The 19,270-nt window shown below is 37.0% G+C and overlaps 2 protein-coding genes across 5 annotated transcripts; one reads left to right on the forward strand and one right to left on the reverse strand.

Moving 5' to 3' along the window:
• Window positions 1–3,086: 3,086 nt before the first annotated feature.
• On the forward strand, window positions 3,087–12,474 carry LOC103710737 (mitogen-activated protein kinase 2-like). Its single transcript, XM_017843699.5, has 6 exons — window positions 3,087–3,587; window positions 5,791–5,920; window positions 7,059–7,196; window positions 9,893–10,225; window positions 11,742–11,925; window positions 11,999–12,474. Exons 1-6 carry the CDS (start codon window positions 3,427–3,429, stop codon window positions 12,169–12,171), a joined length of 1,119 nt encoding a protein of 372 aa, XP_017699188.4. The 5' UTR covers window positions 3,087–3,426; the 3' UTR covers window positions 12,172–12,474.
• Window positions 12,475–13,826: 1,352 nt separating this feature from the next.
• On the reverse strand, window positions 13,827–18,684 carry LOC103710697 (putative polygalacturonase). Of its 4 annotated transcripts, none has more exons than XM_089925848.1 (6): window positions 18,448–18,684; window positions 17,528–17,914; window positions 15,658–15,778; window positions 15,338–15,512; window positions 15,177–15,247; window positions 13,827–14,696 (listed from the first exon to the last, which is right to left on the reverse strand). In XM_089925848.1, the coding sequence occupies exons 1-6, from the start codon at window positions 18,481–18,483 to the stop codon at window positions 13,999–14,001; spliced, it is 1,488 nt and encodes a 495-aa protein (XP_089781974.1). In that variant the 5' UTR covers window positions 18,484–18,684; the 3' UTR covers window positions 13,827–13,998. The 4 variants fall into 4 exon arrangements, with proteins under 4 accessions (XP_089781974.1, XP_008794778.4, XP_089781975.1 ...); XM_008796556.6 differs by having other exon boundaries at window positions 17,528–17,887; window positions 18,448–18,605; XM_089925849.1 differs by having other exon boundaries at window positions 18,324–18,531.
• Between the last annotated feature and the right edge of the window lie 586 nt (window positions 18,685–19,270).

Here is a 19,270-nt window from a genome sequence, read left to right on the forward strand (position 1 = left end):
CTTGCTATGAGCATTACTGACTTAGTACCCAAAAATTATTTTAAACCATATCATGCCCTAAACTATTTACGGATATGTATAAACTTTTTAAGTCTGCTTAGAAATCAGAAGATAATTTCCAGTGTCATAGCAAAATCCTTTATTTCTAATCTGATGAACTCCATGATGTGAAAAGCTAAGGAACTTCGATACAAACAAAAGGAAAAACTCTAGCAAAATGCAGGCTTTGAGAAGTGCATGACTTTGACATTAAGGTGGCTGAAGAAAAATCTTTGTTACTCAATATCATGAGATTCAACCTATTGAATAAGAGATTAATATCCTTTATGTTGCTCTTAGGAAGGGAGTTCCTCATAGGTTTATGAACTTGATTCTCCCCTATTTGTTGGGTTCATCCTGCTGCATTGAACTTGTGTATGAATTCACCTGGGATCATTTTGCTGCATGTAACCTTTTTTGAGCTTGGATTTGTAATCAGTGTAGATGGTTTAACCCACAGAATGGTTGTGACAATATTGCTCTTTTAAAACTTGCCCTTCATAATGCAATTAAACTCTTGTAGCTTTTGATGCAGAAGAATGTCCTAGACAATGCAAATACTAGGAATCTACCAATAGGGCGTCCGAAATCCACCGAACAATGGTAACTAAACCCGCGGAATCCACCAACAGGGTGTCGGAATCCACCAACAAAAGAAAATATGAGGAAGCTCTCAAAATTAATCAGTCTTACAAGCGTTTATATAGGTAAAGAACCAAAATATCCCTATAGAAAAGACGAAAGTACCCAACAAATAAAACATAAAAATCTCTCTCTCTCTCTCTCTCTCTCTCTCTCTCTCTCATAATATGTCACCCAGCTAAAGTGTCACTGGGTGGGCTGCCCTTCCGTGCTTGTGACTATACACATGTCTGATTGATGATCTGTAACTGGTGTGCGCACCAACTCTTCTGAGGTGGGAGAAACTCGACTCAGTCGAGTGAGACTGTAGGCGGCTCTGGTAGTACTTCAATATGTCTGAATCAATCTGTTGTAGCTCATCACGAGTAATCTACGTGCTATCGGAATCTAGACGGTCTCTCCATCGGACTAGAAAATGGTGAGCTCTTATTTCAGTAGTAGATATTATCTGTTTATCGAAAATAGCATCTATCTTTTCTTTTCGTATGGGTGGAAAAGGGGAAGTGTTAGGGTCAAAAGTTATAAATTTATGATCAGAAAAGCCTAATACGCTACTTAAAGAAAGTTATTTGATCCATTGCACTATACTAAAATCCTAGTAGCATCTATGCTATGGTTGAGAAAATTTGGTAACTGTAAATTGATATTCACATACCTTAGTGCCTAACAAGATCTTCTTCCACATATATGGGATTAGTTTCAAGAATAAAGGCACAATCCATCAAAGTTTCAAGAAATTTTATGACCCCCACTCACACTAATGGCAACCCTTTCAGACTTCTACTATGTAGGTTTCATATAATTAAAAATTTATCATTCAGAATTTCCAACAGGTGAGAACCTTACACTTGGAAGTGTAATCACAACTTTTAACCAAAACTAACAAGAAAAGAAAATTCATACTTAATTAAAAGCTCCAGCATTTCATCTTACTTTAGATGAGTTAAAACTGACCTCTCATCATCACTTTTTACTTCTACATCAGAGTCATAGCCACATGGCGGAGGAGTTTGTCGTTGGCGACGATTGCCGGAAGGCCTGTGGGAGGCGGTAGACTAGGGCGGAGAGGAGATCAATGAAAAGAGGAGGGCTCTACTGCCCTTGTTCAAATCAAGAAGTCCGGTCGGGTTGCATGGGCCAAGTCTGCAGATCAGGTTTGGTTCGGGTTGTCGGGTGCGGATTTTGGATCGGGTTATCAGCAGTTGAAGGGGATATAAATTGGTTTTATATATTTGTGGATTCATCCTAAGCTTTTAATTTGAACTTTTTAACTGTCTGAAATCCAAACCAAATAACAAAATATTTAAAAAAAATATTAAAGTTTTTGAGCAAGATTTACAGTATTCAAATATCAAACACTTTAGTTGCTTCTCTTGACTTTATAAAGCTTGCAATATTTCATTTTGAGGGCATATGCAGTTTCCATATTTTATTTAGCAGTATTTATATTCGCTTTCATGTATTGGATCCACTTGTCTCAATGGGCATATGGGTTGGCTTCCATAGCAGATTTGAAAAAAAAAAATTATTTTATTTTTTGGTAAAAAAATATAGGAGATTTTGTAAAAAAAAAATCTTATCAGCATTTGGATTTTATAGTAAAGAGGCTTCATATTTAGGATTTATAGAATAATTATGCCACTAGCCTGAGTGATAATTGAGGAACAAAGTAAGCTATAAAGTGATGAAAATTATAAAATTATTTTTATAAATACACATAGTAGAAATTTGATGGTTCAGTAAAATCCAAAATAAGATATTTCTGCTAAGAAAAAATATTTCTGGACAAATAAAAATTGCTGATCACAAAAAAAAAGAAAAAATAATATTATTATTTTAAATCAACCTTCTCTAATGTGCTTTACCAATTTGCATTTATGAGAAATAGCGTTGACCATAAATCAAACTTCGAGTCTAAATTATATATTTTTTTAATTGAGCTTTGAGTTAAATCTATTTAAAATTTATAGTGTCCAAGTTCTACACACGTGGCGCCGAAAATATTTTGGTGTGTTTGGTGGGTCCTCACAATATTATTTATTTATAAATAAAAAATAATTTTTTTAAGCTCGAAAAAGATTCTCAACAACCCAGATTTAGACTTTTCTACCGATCATTATCTGCGACAAGCACAGAAACTTTTGGTGCAAGAAAGAGGAAAAAAAATCTTGCAGCATTTTTTTAATCTTTTTAAGCTAAATAAATTATTTATATAAATTATTTTTAATTTTTTGGTAGTTAACGAGATAAGTTTTTGGGTAATGCTGACGAGGCCTCTCCCACGAGAGCCGCCGTAGGGGCTGACGATTCCACGGACTGCCACGTTTACCTCCCTTCTTATTCTGCGTTTCCGCTTTCTCGTGGGGTCGGATCCCGTTCCCATCCCAGTCCAACGCGCAAAAGGGGGAAACTATATGTGTAGACTTTGAATACCGAAAAGTAGTAGAAGAAGAGGTAGAAGAGCAGCGAGAGCGATGGAAGAGAAAAAGAGACGTGGATCGATGGAACCCCAGCTCTCTTTTCACGGGCTTCCACCTCCCAAGCCCTCGCCTTTTTCTCCTCTCCCCTCTTTTCCTCCCATCTTTTCCCTCAGACCCAGCGCCTTCTCCTCCTCCCCATGACCTCCTCCTGCTCCTCCTGACCCCCTTTCTGGAGCCCAAAACCCAGAGAGAGAGCGCGCGCACGAGAGAGAGACAAAGAGAGCAGAAAGAGAGAGAAGCGAAGAGGTTGGTGGCGACGGGGAAGATGGAGATGGGGTCTGGCTCCGGGGAGGGGCACATCAAGGGCGTGCCCACCCACGGCGGCCGTTACGTGCAGTACAATGTGTACGGCAACATCTTCGAGGTCACTGCCAAGTACGTCCCGCCGATTCGGCCCGTCGGTCGTGGGGCCTACGGCATTATTTGGTGAGACGATTTCATCTCGCTTGCAATCCTCCTTCGATTAATCGATTAATTAACTTGTATTTGCATCTCAAAATCTTTTCTTTCTGGCATGCACATCAAGTTTAGGTTTTTGTACTGATTCTGATTCGGATATCAATTAAGATTCTGTACTGGGGAATTAATTCTTTCCTTACATAGGCTTCTTTTCTTTTTGTGGATTATTGGTCATTTAACTGAAGTAAAAGGAAGAGAAAAAAAAAAACAATCACTTTTTTATTTGTTCACAAACGCTTGGGTGTTGTCCAGAAATTTTAGAAAAATAATCCCAAGAAGAGTTTACTAGCGTCCTCTGGTGTTTTTCCCGTGATGATCAATGACTTTTTTTGTGTGTGGGGGGGGGGGGGGGGACAACTTGGTAGAATTCTTCAGCTTCTACTCCGGTATGAGTTAAGTTAAGGGCCACGAGGCAGGCCTCTCCTTGTCTTGGTTGCCACAGGTGACTTCAACTTCACAAGGTTTACTTCAGGCGAAGTTATAGGTGTGATGCGGATGAGTTTGGGATTGCAATCAGAGAGCTCGATTTGGTGGACCTGCTATTAGAAGGTAGGGGATTCATCATGTCTTGATCATGCCCTCATCTCTTTGAATTGGAAATCCAAGTTTCCTAGGGGTCCTCTAGATTGCTGCCTAAACCTATCCATGAGCTCAATGATTGGTTTTGTGAAGTTGTGGTTTCATTATGAGGGAGATGAAGCAGTTTCTTTTGAGAAGTTTTGGTGTTAGGTGGAGGGTTTCACCTTTAGTTAGGGACTTCTGGAACTCAGTCCTTCTCAAGTTCAATCAGTGTTCTTTGTTTTAATGATTACTTTAGATGTCTCTAGAAATGGCTAAATGATTGAAAAAGAGAGGTTTGAAATATCATCAAAACTAGACTCTTCAAAAAGAAATGAGGATACATTAAAGAGACCAGAGTGCTCTAGAAGGCTGAGCAGGCCAGTCATATAGATGCAAAATTATATCCACAGCAAATGCCTGAAGTTGGAGGAAACACTCTGGAGAGAGTGATCTAGGGTCTTGTAGCTTTGTAAAGGGGACCTCAGCACTATTTGCTTTGGTAAAATCACAAACACCATGAGGCACTTCAGCACCATTTGGAATGTCGATCACGAGGGAAAATCAGTCTCATTGGATAGAGATCTTCGTAAGTCCTCCCTCCTTTACTCGCAATCTTCGCTATCGCCCTATGCTTTGGATTAGATGTTTCTTGATGTGCTGAGGTCTGCAGCTTGGATTTTAGAGGGACAGATCTTTGTGCCAGTTAGTTCCTGTTATTCTTCTACCAGGGTTTTGTCAATAAGAACATTTGTGAGCTCCTCTCAGTCTTTCTTCTAGGGGCCAGGGTTTGTCGCATTTCACCCTCATGGAAAATGGTCCTCATTCCTAAGAAAGAAGATGCTGCTGGGTTTAGTTTCAGAATATAGGCTTATGAGACTCCTTAAGGGTGTCTCCAAGATTTTCAGCACAACTTCTGGCCCTGGTGCTGCATTTGGTTGTTGAGTCCTCTCAGTCTGCCTTCCTCAAGGTCAGGACTAGTCTAGCTAGTTATAGACTGTGTAACAAGGTTATAGGAAGTTGTCCTCTGGTGTCCTCAGAGAAAGGTCTCGAACATTTTTCTTAAATTAGACCCAAGAAGGCTTGTGACCTTTCTATGCTAGAGGGTTCGCCAACAGTTGCTAGCTGCTAGAGGGCTTAGCCCAAATTGGACAAGTTGGGTTTTGGAGAGCAATCTCTTCTGAGTACACGTTCATCTGCAATGGCTCCACGGGCAGCGCTCTCCAATATCGAAGGGGGCTCAGGTAGGGACACATTCTCTTGTTGTTGTATGCTTTCTAGTCATAGATGTACATAGCCTCATGAAGTCTAAAAGCAGTGGCCTTCATTTCTGGGCGGGAAAGTATGATGGCCTCTCATGGAGTACGTAGAGCATTTCTTGTTTATATTACTCTTTCCTTCTTTTCCACTTGAGCCTTTCTTTCTTGTTTAATGTCTCTCATAAGAGATTTCCTTGTTTAAACAACTCCTATTTGTAAGTAATTTCATTACTCAAGAATTGTTTCCCGTTATATCCACTACACTGAAGAATTTATCTTTAACAGTTTGATCCTTAGAACTAATGGTTAATACTCTGTAGACTGAATCACCTTTTTTTCTCCTTGTCCTGCAGTGCTGCTGTGAATTCACAGACAGGCGAAGAGGTTGCTATTAAGAAGATTGGCAATTCATTTGATAACCGAATTGATGCCAAACGAACTTTAAGAGAAATAAAGCTTCTTCGTCACATGAATCATGAAAATGTGAGTTCAACTTACTGGTTGTAGTCAATGTAACATCTTTTAGCATCCAACTGATCCTTTTGAATCATGCTATCTATTTGATTAGTAGCAGTTTTATCAGTTGTAAATTCTTCCTCAACATCATTTTTCAATTATTGTCTTTGTTACCAGTATCACAGGGTTATGAGGTAAGGATTCATTAACAAAGACTTCGCAAAGTTGCTTGACTGCATCAAGCTTTTAGATAACAAGCATTAGGCATTGAAACTGTTGATTTCTCCTCTTCCAAGGAAACTATTTCATCATAGCATAAAATTGTAAAATAATACCATGAGAGAAAACACCCTGCCTGTATTATTTGTTAATTAAATGCTTATGCAGTGCTGAAGCATCTGCATAGAAATTGTTGGATAGTCACTTCTATGATTTTGCATACTGCTTGCCAATGCGGGGATAGGAGTCCTGTAAAGATGCTCCTCTGTGGTAATATGTGGTAATATGTCATATTTTTTCTGCTGGTAGTTAAGAATACCTCTATGTTAGGCTGCTCCTTTTGAACATGATCATTCTTTTTGGCTATGTTATTTTGAAGTAGCCATGTATTAAGGTCCTTAGCTGTCTCCATGTTTCTTTGTTCAAACAACTGCTAGCATAACTGTAGACACTCTTGCAAGGGTAGATTTCTGTAAATTAGAGTTCTATAAGGTTATCATTGTTAAAACAATAGAAACTATATAGCTTTTATTAGTCCTGCTACAATCTATTCAGCAAGTTTCTGTTGGAGGTGATCTTTTGAAGAATTTCTAGCCATCCAGAATTTATGGTTTCACTGCAGATATTTCATCTTCTTCTTCAGTTATACTAATTTTCCTAGGTTTGTACTGCTGTAGTTTGGAATATATGTTAGATATACTCGTGCCCCCTGTGCAGTGTAATGAGTTTGATCTGGTTTGACATCCATCTTACTGATTTAATGGTTCTTTTACACTTACTGTTTCTAAAATATTTTTGTACGAGGGGTTTCTCTTTATTCATGATTTCTTTGTATTCCTTGAACAACTATTATCCTTGCCTTATTGTTGGAATTATTTGTTTATGTGCTAGCTCCCCTTTATAGAATCCATACATCTTTGACAACTTGATTAATTATTGGTCACAGGTTATTGCAATAAAGGATATCATACGCCCTCCAAAAAGGGAAAACTTCAATGATGTCTATATTGTTTATGAATTAATGGATACTGATCTTCATCAGATAATTCGCTCCGACCAGCCATTGACTGATGACCATTGCCAGGTTTGGCGCTTGCAATCTCTCTGGTATTTATTCTTGCATACTTAAGAAGTAGTTCCATAAATGCATAGTTGGACTTGTTTCTTATTTTTCTTGTTTCGTAATGTTCGTATATCATGATTTAAGCGGAAATTAATTTTGTGTACCATGTCTTTAGGTTACTGGAAGCCTATTATCTATAGCTTTTACATGTCCATATTGGTCTTCTGCACAAGTTCATACAATTGCCCAGACACAATTTAAGTGCCCTAACAGTTCTAGACTCACTTGCTATTAGTTGATTCTAACCGATCCAATTATCATGAAGAAATCCTCCTACCCCAATTTTCACCTCACTCAATGTCCAACCAATTTTTGCTTTAGGGCATCTTTAACAAATCCATATCAAACCATATAGGGAAGATAGAGTTTTTCAAAACCTTTTCCCAAAAAAAAAGATTTTTTAAATAATCCAAGATAAAGCCATCCAAGTGTTATTGAACATTGACGCTTTTCTTGGATTTTTGGATGGTCCACCAAATCCATGGTCTAAACTTACTTCTCTGTTGGATAATTATTGTCACTACTTCTTGCTCAAAATAGAGGGTGGGTCTTGGTGCAACAGTAAGGTTGCTCTACTGTGACCTGGACATCATAGGTCCAAAATGCAAAAGCAACCTCTCCACATGCGAGAATAATGTTGCGTACATCTGACCCTCTCTGGACCCTAGCCTCATGCAATGAGACACCTTTTACTTCTTGCTAAAAACATCACTATTTCTTGGTGATAAAATTGAGTAATTTTGTGTGCTTGTCTCTTTTAAATAAACATGATTGTTTTAAATTATAAATTAGGAGCAATTCATCAAAGAATAATTTTACAATTAAATATTTATAGTTTTAGCAATTAATTTTGATATTATTATATGTCATAACGATTATGTTATTCAAATATAAAAATTTAACCATATTATTGATTTTATTTTTCAAATTTTCATCGATCCTTTCTTTGTATAGAATTGGCGACATAAATTTGATATGGAGGCATTCCAAAGGATTCGGAATGCATGCAGGATGAAGTTAAAATGCAGGTATTGCTTGCATTATTTCAAAGGAGGCAAAATGTGCAGAATGGTTAGGTTTAGATGTCTGGTACCCTTCAAGAGGTCCAAGATGTATGCTTGGGTTACAAGATATCTTATAAAGCACAACAAGCATTAGGAATGTCCTTTCACATGCTTGGAACTGTATTCCTTGCTCTTTGGAAGAAGGCTACAACATAAAGACCCTCCAGATGTCCTTGAATACTCCTGTTTTCAGATTTCTTTTTGAATCAATGAAGTCTGTGTAAATAATTCCTGTTTACTTTGTTTTTTTTCTAATATCTGAATAAAAGATTCCCCTAAATCATTTGCCTTTTTCTTGCATGATGCTAAATTTATTTTCTGTGGTCCTTGTTACAAGTCTGAATCTTTATTTTATTACAGTAGAAGTTGCTTATAGTATGAATCATAAGTTTGATTCTCTGTTAGGAACATATACTTTTGTATTCTATTTTCCTTTTCCCTTAAGACCTGATTAAATAAGCCAAGCCAATCAAATTTACTCAGATATTTTTTATATGTTGGTGGATCTGATTCCAGTCTTATTTCTTTTCATTCCTTCAAGAGTTCCTTTGATTGTTTTAATCTAGTAGATTTTCTCTTCCCTCCCTCATGTATGTTTCTCTCATAACACTGTTAATCCAGCGTTGTTCTTGTTTAACAACTTCTGTGAGTATCATGTCCATTATTCTATCATCTCATCCTCTTCAGATTCTATGCTATAGTCAATTTTGATGATTCTGCAGCAAGGCTGATCCTTATTTTTATTCTCCTTTTTGTAACTGTTTCAAATCTCAAAATCTTCATTGTTTCCTGTTTAACATAACAGTCTTTGTTATGACTGCTGTTTTCCCATTCCAATCACCTTGCTTTTTTAAATTTATCCACCTGCTTCCATGCTCTGACTTTTTCATCGAATTATTTCTATAGACAAAGTAAACACAAGTTTTTTTCTGGAATCTGTGTTGCATCTGAACTGCATGTGAGCTGTTTCTGGAATTTATAAAATGTGCATGCTTTCCTTTTTCCTTTTTTTTAATAACTTGCTTTCTCATGTTTTGTTGCTTTTCTTTTTTCCCCTCCTCATCCACCATTCTCATGATTTCTTTTTTGGAACTTTTGTTAAATTGCAAGTTGTTGCATTTGTGAATTCAATCAAGAATGAACACGTTCATTTGTTCTATTCTTGTCCTACATTGTCAACATTTTTTACCTTAGTCGATCAAGTTTAGATATCTAGAGTGTGTGGTAACCATAAGTCTGAGAGGTAAAAAATGAATTATTTATCGTGGTTGTAGAGCTTTCAATGAGGTTAGCAGAGCTTGTTGCCACAGTCAGGACTGCCAGGCTCTTCCTGAAGCTTTTATTTATATATCCATAAGATAATTGATATCATCTATTACCTATTTGTGGTTTTATGGTGGTGTTAGGGGTGATGTTGCTATTCTATTTGCTATTCATTGAAGCCTTTTGTAATATTTTTGGCTGGTAATTTAAGTGATTTAGGGCATTGTGATCTTGCTGCATGATAATACTCTCTAGAATATAAGCATCAGTTATCTTTTACTGTCTTGCAATCTGATCATGCATGATTTTCGAATGCAATGCACTTGGCAGTTTTTCCTTTATCAGTTACTTCGTGGGCTGAAATATGTGCATTCAGCACATGTCTTGCACCGAGACCTTAAGCCTAGCAATTTGCTCGTAAATGCAAATTGTGACCTTAAAATAGGAGATTTTGGACTGGCGAGGACAACTTCTGAAACAGACTTTATGACGGAGTATGTTGTCACTCGTTGGTATCGGGCACCTGAGTTGCTTCTTAATTGTTCAGAGTACACTGCAGCAATTGATATTTGGTCAGTAGGATGCATACTTGGTGAAATCATGACCCGAGAGCCACTATTTCCTGGAAAAGACTATGTTCATCAGCTAAGGCTGATAACTGAGGTATGATCTTGAGATATTTCTATGCATAAACCAGTTTCTATGGTTGTTACTCTTAGATGAATTTCCAGCTGAACAATAATGACATTTATCAATTCATTCAATCTTATGGCAACTTGGTATACATATTGCTCAACAATGATGTTTTTCCTTTGGTACTTCAGCAACTAGACGGTCTTCTTTCCCTCCCCCACCATAATTGTTAGGTTAAGTTCTTCATTGTTTTGTTCTATTTTTTCTATTTATAACTTTTTACTATTCCAACGAAGATGCATTTATATTACATTAGGGAAGCCATGTCAGTGCATCATAAACTACAGGTCACCAATCAAAAGCAGACCTCTGGCCAGCATCTTGGACATCCATCCATTTTTATTCAGAATCTATGAGCATAAAAGGGATTTATATGTTTAAATTTCAAGTATTGGCAAGTTCAAAGAGCATGTTGGCAATATGTGATACCTTTAAGTATTATCTGTGTCACGGTCTACTTATCAGTACATAATTTTCAGTCAGATTTACTGATTGATAGATATCGTATACACTGCATCTGATTTTTTCCCTGTTCAATGTGGCAAACTTGGTTGGTTTAATGGACTGACTTCTTGATTATTGCATTTTTGTGTCGGCATTGGTATATCTAAAAATGTTGTTAAAATAATATATCATGTCTGATATACATTGATATATCTAAAAATATTGTTAAAGTAAGATATCATGTCTGAAATTGTATTTCTACAAGTAACCTTATTGACTGTTTATTTTCTAGTGGTTCTGCTGACAGCATCTGACCTATCTTGAATTGAAATTTGAAAAAAGAAATATATGCTCTTGGAACAAGATTGAGAAATCTGTTTATCAGACTAACCAGAGTGCCCTGATATGCATATTTTCCCATGAACTATGATACAGTGTGTTGCACGCTTCCATGGTTAACCATTATCCATTTATAAGTTGAAATCTGTGTGCAAGTTTGCTACTCCACATCAGTACAAGTTTGTAAGCATGGAGAGGTGTTGTCTATAATATAATTTCAGGGAACTGATGACACTATAGTAAAAGAGGCACAATCTAGGAAGCATTTCTCTTTGCGGTTTCATGAGAGTGAAATTCTATGTTGATAACAATCATGATTTTGGTTTATTCATGCTCCTATTGTTAAACATTGTGACAAATTAAATACTATTTTTATGGTTAAATTAGTTCTTCGGTTTTTCTCTCTAACTAATAGAGATGTGGTTTAAAGCTCAGCAAAACTCAACTACCTAAATTCCACTTACAAATCATCATACTGCACATCTGTATCTAGATCTTTAGTGTAGAGTTAACTCTCTCTCTCTCTCTCTGTGTGTGTGTTTGTGTTATCTCCAAGCAAAAGGCTTGAATAGATTGAAAAATTTCATTTTCAGTGTGCCGTTTCTACCTCGCAAAATTATTATATGAAAGCATTCTTCTAGCATTATATAGAATGATGCGATGGATAAGATTAAATGACATTGTGTTCTATCATTTTGAAAAGCTAATAGGTTCACCAGATGACTCAAGCCTTGGGTTTCTTCGAAGCGATAATGCCCGAAGGTATGTGAGGCAGCTCCCCCAATACCCAAGTCAACCATTCCGGGCTAGGTTTCCCGATAAGTCTAGTGGAGCTGTTGATTTATTAGAGAGAATGCTAGTGTTTGATCCAAGCAAGAGAATTACAGGTATATCAATATTTTAAAGGTTTCTGTTCTAATTTGCAACATATAAAATTTTTGAACCATTGTCTTCCTGCAGTTGATGCTGCTCTCTGTCACCCTTATTTGGCATCTTATCATGATATTAATGATGAACCTGTCTGCCCGGCTCCGTTCAGTTTTGATTTTGAACAGCCATCATTTACTGAAGAAGACATTAAAGAACTCATCTGGAGGGAAACTTTGAAATTTAATCCAGATCCTGTGCACTAGAGAAATTTTCGTGTATGTGCTATACATTGCTGAAGGTAATTGATAGTATTTGTAACTATGCTTTGCCCTTTGAATCAAAATTGCTGCCCAGTATATAACAGTATGGGTGAGTGGCCTGAAGCCAGTAGAAGCTTAAGTCATCTACCCATTCTACTTCTAGTCTGTTGTATTGTGAGTTTGAAGTTGAGCCAGAGCATGAGAAAACAAAGGTGACTCGATATTTCAAAAAGAAATCCATGTTGTATGCAGGTCTTTGCTTTGGACTATTTATTTGAGAAACAGTTGCTCTTTGTGTTAGAATTACATGGAAATGTTATGGTGCCCATATGCTTCAGCCACTGTTTAGAAATGTTATTAGTCCGTAATCTTTAAACTCTTTTAGAAGATTCTATTCATTTACCTCAAATCATTGGCAGGGAAGTAGATAATTAAGTTTTTTGGATTATCCTGTCTTATATTGGCCATCTTTTCTCCTTAATTAGTCTTTCAGCTTATACCATGTTATCGTAGATGTAGTACTTCGAATTGGGAATTGGTGTTTGAAGAGAGGCATAGGAAATAAGTCTGCATTGCGTCTTGCTGCTGTGGAAAGTTTAATGTACAAGTATTGTGAGTTCCCTTGGTGAAGCTCCTGCAGTACAGCAGTCAGAATCTTTGTAAATTAACTTGTTTATTGGCAAATAGCTTCCAATTAATGTTGTTCTAGATGATATTTGGGGAGAGAAAAAATGTGGATGTGCAAGTCAATTTGACAGGAAAACGAAAAGAACATTAGACATACTATTGGTTGATGAGATCGCAAAAACCCGTAGTGATATATATACGTTGTCAAGAATTAATCTTCATCAATCACGCCAAATAATTCAAATAACTTAAATAATAAAAATGTGATGGCATTTATTCTTTTCATAACTTTTTGTTTGGTTAAATGGGATCATAATCATCCGTAAAAGAGGGATAGAAAGTCATGGAAACGCTTGTGGATCCTTTGGGAGTTCACTTTACATGGTAATACTTGAGTTACAGGTGATGCGCATGGATGATGATCAAAAGATTAAGTCACTGTTGTAGCCCTGAGACAACCCTCCTGGAGTTTGCATTGTATACAGATGGAGTAGATAGAATAAATTTGTGGCAACAGATTGTTTAATCTCTTCATATGGCCTTTATTGTCAATATAAGCTAATGCATTATCTTTGTTTTTTCTATTAATAAAGAGAAGTTATTTTTGACAAATTATTTTTTTCTCAAATAAAGAGAAGCTAACAAATTTGATAATGGACATGCTATAATAAAACTTCATCCTATACATTTGATACCATTCTGGCTTTCAAGGAGCAACAGAATATTTGATTGCACATTCTTGTATGAACTACGAAGCTTTTCCATTACCACCTGAAGAAAAGTATGAACTCTGAAGCTTAAATGCACTAGTCACCTCAATATCTGTATCAACATTGTATTGCTTCACTAGGATCTCCTTGTCAATTGCAGAGTCTTTCTTTGTTCAATATTAATGTAGCATTTCTATCAAAATGAAGGTGAAACCCCATCCAACTAATAATATCATGGCATCATGCATTTTTAGCATACAGTCCTCTGGAATCAAGTTATGTGGAAATATTATAAAACTTTGAAATTTAGGAACTCAGATCTAACACACCAAGGAGGTATGGATTACTTATGAAACCTTTAACATCCACATAACAAACCTTAAGCATCAACAAGCTAGAAGCACACAAAAGCTCTGCTGCTAGCCACCATTGTACATGAGGATTGACTTGATAAAAACTATATGAACCATATGCAATGCAACCTCAAAGATTATTAGCTCGTGTATGAGCACTCCTCGAATACTATATCATCAATAGGTAGTCTGTCGGTAGGGAACGGGCATGGCTCAGCACCGGCACCCTGATCTGGTAGTGAAGCACAAGGTGTAGGACTCACTCCCTTAGACACACCCTCAACATCAGTGCAGGTCCATGACTGCTTCTTTGCCTTTGCTGCTAACTGGACTGTGACATTAGAAATGCAAATGCCTGTAAATGGCGCATTTGAAATGCCCTCCAACCTCGCTGCTTGTGTTACATCCGTGGCAACGACATCACTGTAACTGATCCCTTTGACAACTGGAATGGCATTGGGATCATACTTGTTATCAGGGTGGGACTTGTAGCTTCCAGTCATCCAGAACACCCACTTCATGGTGTTGAGATTCATCCCCCTGACAAAGATATCTTTCACATATGCTCCCCTCCCAACAGCAGTCTTGATTCGGACCCCAGACTCGGAATCGATGGCGGTGATATCCTCGGCCCTCACGTCTTGAATTCCACCTGACATCTCGCTCCCTAGAGCGATGACGGCACTGGTTGGGGAAATGCAGGTCAGCCTTCGGATAATGATGTGCTGGCTTGGCATTCCGACAGCGATGCCATACTCATCCCAGCCACTCTTAATGGCAACGCAGTCATCGCCTGAGACTATGTAGCAGTCCTCAATTCGAACATGGGAGCAGGAGTCTAGCAGAAGAAGAAAAACTCATAAGAAAAGCTGAATCAAAGCTTTTGTCTATATGACTGAGTTTTCTACTGAAACATGTAGAACAAACAGCTTTAAAGGAATAGAGGAAAGATTGGATATTTCATTATAGATTTGAACAGCTGGTTCCTAAGGAACAATAACTTTAAGCAAATTTTCCTGCGTTTGGTTTTATAGAAGTCGTATTCATTGGCATACATTGCTTGAAAGTCTAAACTAAGGCACACTAGCTGAAAATTTCTACAAAGCTCCATGACTAAGCTAAGATCATGCAAGCATCATTACTCGAAAAATGGAGCACTATGGTCAATTCAGCGACATCAATTATCAAAAGTCTTAACTTTCTGGGATCAGCTTTATAGAACCTTAACAATGCATTCATACTAAGGGCTACCTCCAGCATCAATGCAAGCTAGAGTGATGTAGATTACCAAACCAAATTTCCAGAACAGCATTAGTACCTGGGTTTATCCCATCCGTGTTTGGAGAACGGACTGGTGCGAGTATAGTGATGCCCGAAATTACAATGTTGCTGCAAAGTTGAATTATTTCAGTTACAACCATGGCTTCAAAGAAATGTTCAAATGATGGTTTCAGATTTGGTTTAAGAAAGTGATTAAACCTGCTGTAGACCGGATGGATGTTCCATGCAGGAGAGTTGAGCAGTGTAAGATTGGATATAAAGATCTGGTCAGTGTGCAATAGTTCGATGAGATACCCGCGTGTGTATTTAAGTTTGCCTCCATGGAATTTCTGCCACCAGAAAGCCCCCTGCCCATCAATCGTTCCATTGTCCCCTGAAATTTCGACATGATGCATTGGCATCAATGACTCTAATTTTACTCTTGGTATTACAATTATATACTTGTTAACAATTGATAATTTGGAAGCATATGACAGTAAAGTAAGTATCGAAGAACTAGTTTGATGGTTATTGCATACCTGTGATAATTACATCAGTGAGGTTAGATCCTCCAATGAGGCTGCTGTATCTTCCACCAGCATGATCTCTTCCTCTCCCATATGATGGCAGGGGATCAATGACTGGCCATTCACTCATATCCTGTGCCAACAAAAATGAAATTTCAAGTGTCTGCTTTTGTTGAAAATTCAAAGTATAGCAGCTTAATAAGAAATGAGATGAGATTAAACCTTTCAACAACAGAAGCAGTGATTGACAAACTACAGAAACTATAAAAAAAAACCGGTACTTGATATTACTGGTCTCAACATCATAGATATTTTTCATCTGAAGAACTACTTAACCCAGCTTGCAGTTATCCATTGCATAAGACATTAGCTTTTCTTGTTACTGAAAGAAATATATTTTCTAATCAAGTACTTCATTGAACGTGTAAAAAATATGTGTATTCTTTAATATATGTAAAAATAAGCGGTTTATTAATCTTTCCAACAAACACATCAGATTTCCTTGGAGGTCCATTCAGTAGAGTTCTAAAGTTGTGGTTAGAGTATTTAAGCATTTAATCCCTATTACAATTTGATGATAACAGCACCACATCATCTTTTAGAATATGTTTTGCACTTGAAGTATTTTGGCCTTTCAATGGTTCACTTCTTTGTGATGATTTTATCCAATTGTTTGCTTATGTTTCCTTTTTCCCTTTGAAATTTTTGCACGAAGATACTTTATTCAAAGAAGAGCAAGTATATACAGAGCAGAATAGTCATAACCTAGCGAAGCCAGAATAGTCATTATTTGGTACAAAAACATTAGTGATGCTCTGGCAAAACATGGTAAATCCTTCAGAAATATGGAGCTATGTTCGAGACAGGCATTGAAGGAGAATTCGACACACAATTTTCACATCCAAAATAATGACAACCTTCTCCGCTAAAGAAATAAATTTTCTTACTTAACTGAATGCATCTTAGAGCATCCCTGTCCACATCAATCCCTACATAGCTACCTTCAATCATATTCCTGCTCATGATTAAAGTACTAAGAGCTAACTGATTGGTTAACATAGACATATTTTAGCTTTTGGAGATAATTTATTGAGGGGGTAAACTTTAATGTTCATCAAAATGTGGAAGAAAATTTTGAACTCAAAATATACAAGAATATGAAGATGTTAAGCAATATACCTAGAGTGCATAAATAAACAACAAATATCATAGAAGAAGCAATAATAGGAGAAAGGAAACTCCCAACAACAAGTCGCATCTGATTATTAAATAGATCATTGAAAAAGTCTCATCATACTTCAGACATAATTGAATATCCTTTATGTATGATCACAATATTCAGTTATTATGTGTTGAGTCATTTAGTTGGTGAAGAAGTCTCGATTATAATTTTTTTATAATTTCTGTGAAATCACTCTTCAGATGTTCCCATCAATCGCTTTTTTCCAGAGACTATTTTCTTAGAAAGTATTTTTGTTTTAATAAATATTTTTTAAAGCAACAACATTAAAATGATAATTAGCATTCAAAGGTTTCTAGTATTAAGTAGTAAGAAAGATTTGGAAAATTATTTAGTTTTTTACAAGATACCTTCTATTCTACTATTACAAGATTGGTCTATTTGCACAGATGCATCATACATGTCAATAAACTAGACTAATTGAATGATGTGAACTTGTGTCTAGCCACAACAAAAGGCTTCGTAGCTTTTATCTTTGTAAACTTCCACAGTTTACATGACACAGAATGAAACCAGATTATTACTTATCTTGATGAAAATTATTAATATTAGTTATTAATATAAATTGTGGAAGATGGAACATTAAGGGAAGAAAAGAGATGGAAAAAAAGGGGGAGGGGAGGCGGTGACCGGAAGCCGGACCTGGGTGGCGAGGATGACGGCGTCGCGGTGGAGGAAGAGGGTGAAGGAGTTGGTGAGGTTGAAGGGCCCCGTCAGCCACCGCCCCGCCGGCACGTACAGCATCCCGCCACCGCCGCCGCCGGCGAACTGGGCCAGGTGCGCCACCGCCGCCTGGAAGGCCTTTGTGTTGGAGGTCTTGCCGTCGCCGACCCCGCCGAAGTCCGTCAGCGACGCCGTTTTGGCCCGGCAGCTCGTCGCCGCGTACTTGAACGGCCGCATCACCCCGCCATCGCGGCTGCTGCCGGGGAGCTGGACGCTCCGCCGGGCGCATTCCGCCGTTCCGATGGATACCGCCATTAGTGAAATCCATAACGCCAGGGTCTGGAAAGAGGTGGGAGGTATGCGAGTCTGAGGAGAAGGACAGAGAAACAGGGGAGAAAATTAGAGAAAGAAGAAGAAGTATGGGATTAGTAGTTTTAATTTCCTGGTTCTTTTTTGTTTCTTTTTTGAAGCATAGAGAAGAAAAAATGGAACTTTTTCTCTACGAAAGACTAAATGGGATAGATAATGGGGAAAAATTACTTCTTTTTAAATTTTTTGACTGAAGATCGTATTTTTTGAAAAAAAAAAGATCTGTTTTTCGTGAAAAGAGAGGAAAAACTAGAAGTAGGAGAAGAAGAAGAAATGGAAGGAAACGAAAAAAATAGCATTTTTATTAAAAAAGAAGGAGAAGGAAAGAAAATAGTAGCTCTGAGAAGAAACTGAAAAGAAGGAGTGAATGAGCGGTGCTGATAATGAAGTTTATAAATTTCCATACTTTCTCCATTGTTTCTCTAAAGGATAGAGGAAGAAGAACAGAGCTCTTCTTCTATGGTAAGCACCATAATAGTTTTGAGGCTGGAGAGAGAGGAGAGAAGAGGGGGAAATGTGGAGGAAAATACTTGGAGTGAGATGCTACTGTGCCTCTGCCACGCCATTTGTGAAGAAACGGAGAAAGCAGCAGCTGCGCGCAGAAGGCGAGATGCAGAGCACGAGAAGGACAAATGGAGGGGTTTTATAGCACCTCCCAAGTTAGGAAATTGGCGTTACATTTTGTCTCTCAGCAAATACTGATAATTGTAATATGAGTATTTCTACTAATCATCTGTCTTGTTAGATTTATGTTGCAGTTGATGATTGATCCATGCAGAGTTAATCCTATATTAATTATATATAAAATATATCTTAAATATTTATATAAAACTAAAAAATTTAAATGATATTTTTTAGATAAAATTTTAAATTGTGACAAAGTATCGGAACAAAACTACTTTGACATTGCAGTACAAATTAAAATTGACGATGTAGAAACTTAAATGAAGAAAATATGTAAAATTCTAGAATTATAATAAATACTTAAACAAAATATATGTTTCATCTTTTTAAAAAGTGATTTATTTCTTATGCTCCAATACTGCTTGACTGAAAAGTAATGGAATAAGCAGCTTAAGTGACTTTTATTCTTCATTATTTCTCTTCCAGACCAAATGTAACTCTTAAGTATGTAAGGATTAAATATAAAACAATAATCAAATAAAGGATTAAGTTCCATTATATTATGATAAAATTGCTATAAATTCTTGTATTTTGAACTTTTGCTCTGGAAAGAGTCACCAAGACTAATAAAAAAAAAGCTCCAACTCATTCCATTCATGCTTGCTTCTACATTCCTGAACTAGCTCACAAGTGGTACAATCTGTTGGATTATACCCTTACACAATTTTA

Source organism: Phoenix dactylifera, chromosome 10 (assembly GCF_051530095.1).
Source record: "Phoenix dactylifera cultivar Ajwa chromosome 10, Ajwa_hap1_PhDact_Kaust_v1.1, whole genome shotgun sequence".
In the NCBI taxonomy this organism is placed as follows: Eukaryota; Viridiplantae; Streptophyta; class Magnoliopsida; order Arecales; family Arecaceae; genus Phoenix; species Phoenix dactylifera.